Source organism: Oryzias melastigma, linkage group LG7 (assembly GCF_002922805.2).
Source record: "Oryzias melastigma strain HK-1 linkage group LG7, ASM292280v2, whole genome shotgun sequence".
NCBI classification, from domain to species: domain Eukaryota; kingdom Metazoa; phylum Chordata; class Actinopteri; order Beloniformes; family Adrianichthyidae; genus Oryzias; species Oryzias melastigma.
The window spans coordinates 1620811-1623985 of NC_050518.1; the positions used below are offsets into that span (position 1 = coordinate 1620811).

General features: G+C 39.1%; 1 protein-coding gene across 1 annotated transcript in view; it reads right to left on the reverse strand.

The window, feature by feature from the left end:
* Window positions 1–1787: 1787 nt before the first annotated feature.
* Window positions 1788–3175, reverse strand: part of LOC112159799 (L-rhamnose-binding lectin SML-like) — a 7183-nt gene continuing 5795 nt past the window's right edge. Inside the window, exons 8-9 of the mRNA XM_024294101.2 lie at window positions 2590–2693; window positions 1788–2403 (exon numbers count right to left, since the gene is read on the reverse strand). Of these exons, the coding sequence (XP_024149869.2) occupies window positions 2387–2403; window positions 2590–2693 (121 nt within the window). The 3' untranslated portion in view covers window positions 1788–2386. The remainder of the gene's footprint in view (window positions 2404–2589; window positions 2694–3175) is intronic.

Sequence of the window (3175 nt, forward strand, 5' to 3'; positions counted from 1 at the left end):
AAAGGAACAAAATAAAAGGGAAAAAAGGGGGTTTAAGGAAATTAGAAGATAATTACAGAAGGAGGGCGTGGTACTGTAAAACGACAAGATGCTGGAAATTTAAATTCATTACTGTCAGGTGTAAATATTAATCCAAAGAGAGCGGAGCCTGTCCACACACTCAAATGTTACAAACATACCTGAAATATAATGAATATCACAACCTTAAACCAAACTTAAATGCATTTATTGCAAAAACATATTAATTGTAACCAGCATCCATCTTCTTCTGCTCATCCAGGACCGGGTCATGGTGGCAGCAGTCTAAGCAGAGATGCCCAGACTTCCCTCTCCCCAGCCACTTCCTCCAGTTTCTCTGGGGGGATCCCAAGACGTTCCCAAGCCAGCCCAAAGACGTAGTCTCTCCAGCGTATTATCTTTGGTCTTCCCCAGGGCCTCCGCCCAGTGGGACATACCCGTAACATCTCTCAGGGAGGTGTCCATTGCCAGATTCCAGAGTCACTGAAATTGGTTACTCTCTATGTGGATGAGAAGCTGCTCTATTCCGATCTCTCTCTAGGTGACCGAGCTTCTCACTCTATCGTTAAGAGTGTCCAGCCATCCTCCGGAGGAAGCTCATTTCTGCTGCTTGTAGTCAGGACCTCGCTCCTTTGGTGTAGGAATTTTGAGTGCTCAAGTGATCTCAGGAGCCATGCTACCTGGGGCTTCTGCCCCTGGTGGGGTCACCCACTTCAGATAAGTCCTGGGTGACGAGCCAGATGAAGAACCCATTTATGAGAAGTTCAGTCAAAGATTATGTGACGTCGCCTATCTTGATTGCGTCATCGGGGCTCAACGCTGGAGTCAGGCCTGGGGTTAGGTCTCGTACGTAAACGCCTGGTGTCCGGGGCTTCTCCCACGGGCCAACGTGGGATTGCTCTCCACCTGCAGGAATGCTCAGAAGGAGCATGTGCTAAATGGTTTGGGTGGTAGTCAAAGGGGAGTTCAGTGTCTTGCCCAAGGAGACTTCGACACATGGGCGGGCACAGCGGGAATCGAACCCGCAATCTGCCAATCAGGAGCGGACCGCCCTACCACTGCACCACGTCACCCCTCTCGAGTGCCTCAGTGGCCCAAACCCCGGTCATGGAACTTGGCAGATTACTTTATCTTATGCACACACATGGCAGCAACAATATGTCAAAGAGAATGGAAAATTAATAATAGAAAGAAAATTACTTTGTAATAAGTAACCTAATAACTTGTTTACTTTGGAAAATAATTATTACAATATTTCCCTTAAATTTTTCTGGGGCATCATTTTACACATCCACACCTTCATAGACACTTTCCTACGCACATTAACTTGAATTTTTCCTATTCATTTTTTCTGTTAATCTTGTAATAAATATCAAATGTAATTGTCCATCTTGTTTTAAGTTCAACATCCAACAAAACTTACTGCTTATAAGCTTGGAGATTGATCATTAAAATGACTTATAGAATTCAGTTTTGAAGTTATTTTGATAAAAGAATATTTTCTTCCCTCATTAAGAGAGGTAGTGCCCCTTTCAAGAGAAATCAATTAACGTAGGGTCCTTAAACGTAATGAAAGATTTAGATGTCAAATTCTTAATCCAGTTTGACACAGTGCACAGGGAATGTGATCCTGTTTTAATGTAGACAGGCCTTGTTTCACTGTAACACTTATGTGTGCTATGAACATGTTTATAAGTAAATGGTGCGAGACACAAACAGAAACTGTTGACAGAATCACGTTTTTATTTTCTATCTGAACATTTAGGAAACTGACACAAAAATAAGCCGTAAAGTCATAAAGTGTATCATCAAACTCAAGTTCCCATGAGGCTTTGAAGCAGCAAAGAGTTTTGATTATCCTGCAAAGACTCCTGTCACACAGTTTGCAGAGAAGGCATTCAGGAAGACATTTGTTTTGGTGTTTTAATGTTTTCTTTACTTATAATCATTTGGTAATTGTTAAATTATATTACTCTATAAAAACTTAATTAAAATCCACTAAACAAACAATAATAAGAAAGGTTTTGAACGTTTGTCTAATTTCAGACCTTCATGCAAGTTACAATCATTTTTTTTATTAAAGAAAACACTATTACAATGTATTCAGAGGACCAAATCCATGAATGACCAGTTAACTCAACAATTTCCAACTTTCACCTACTGCAATATTTCTGTACAACTTCAGAAAAAATAGAAAAACAATGTAAGTGAAACCAATAAACTAAGTGAAATCCCCTTCAATTTGAGCAAGATTTTTTTTTAACTTATTCTTTTAATTTAATTTCATTTCATTGTGATTTTCCACAAATATGGAATGCATGTTTCAGTAAACACATGATTGTAACTTAAGAATAAAACAGGATTAACATCATCCAGCGAGAGGATCTGTAAAAACAAGAAGAAAATACACTGAAGTCATGCATCAGCAAAATGTCCGTGTTTGATGGGTAAAAGTGACAGAAATCACTTCTAAACATGCAACTGATTACTTGCTGCAATGACAACTATTATAAAATAAAAAAGCAAGTGTTGTGTTAAAAATAAATGGAGTTTATGGAAGGAGGTACTTACTGAGACAAACATAAGACAGCTCCAGATACTTGAATGTCCCAGGACAGGGGTCTCCAAATATCAAGTTGCTTGCATAGATGGTGCAGTTTCTTTCCCAACTACACCTATAAGTGAGACAGATGGGGTTCTTATTTACTCTTTCTACTTTATTACACTGCATTTTATCAGAAAGCGGAGTTTGGCTTGGAAAAACAACAAACATGAATCAGCTATGTACAGTAGTATTTAATGTGATTGTTAGAACGAATTTAGTTTAAAATGCATTTTTAAAATCCATTTCCAGGGCTTATTAGTGCATCCTATTCATTTATTTTGATTTTTTTTAATGTACAATTGTGTTATTTGCTGTTCTTTCATTTGAACTGAGCATTCATGTTTTTATTTTTTTGGCTCAATAGACCAATACTTTTTATTTCAAAACTCCACTGATCAGTCTTTCGTGTGACTAGCAGAACCCCCTCATCCTCACCTCTGAGCGACTATCTGGGTGGGGTTGGAGCAGTAGACATTTTGAACCTGATTGGGAGGTCGGCTGGCATAGCAGATGGCCGTATCTTGACGGCCATAGTTGGCACCCAAGACAAAT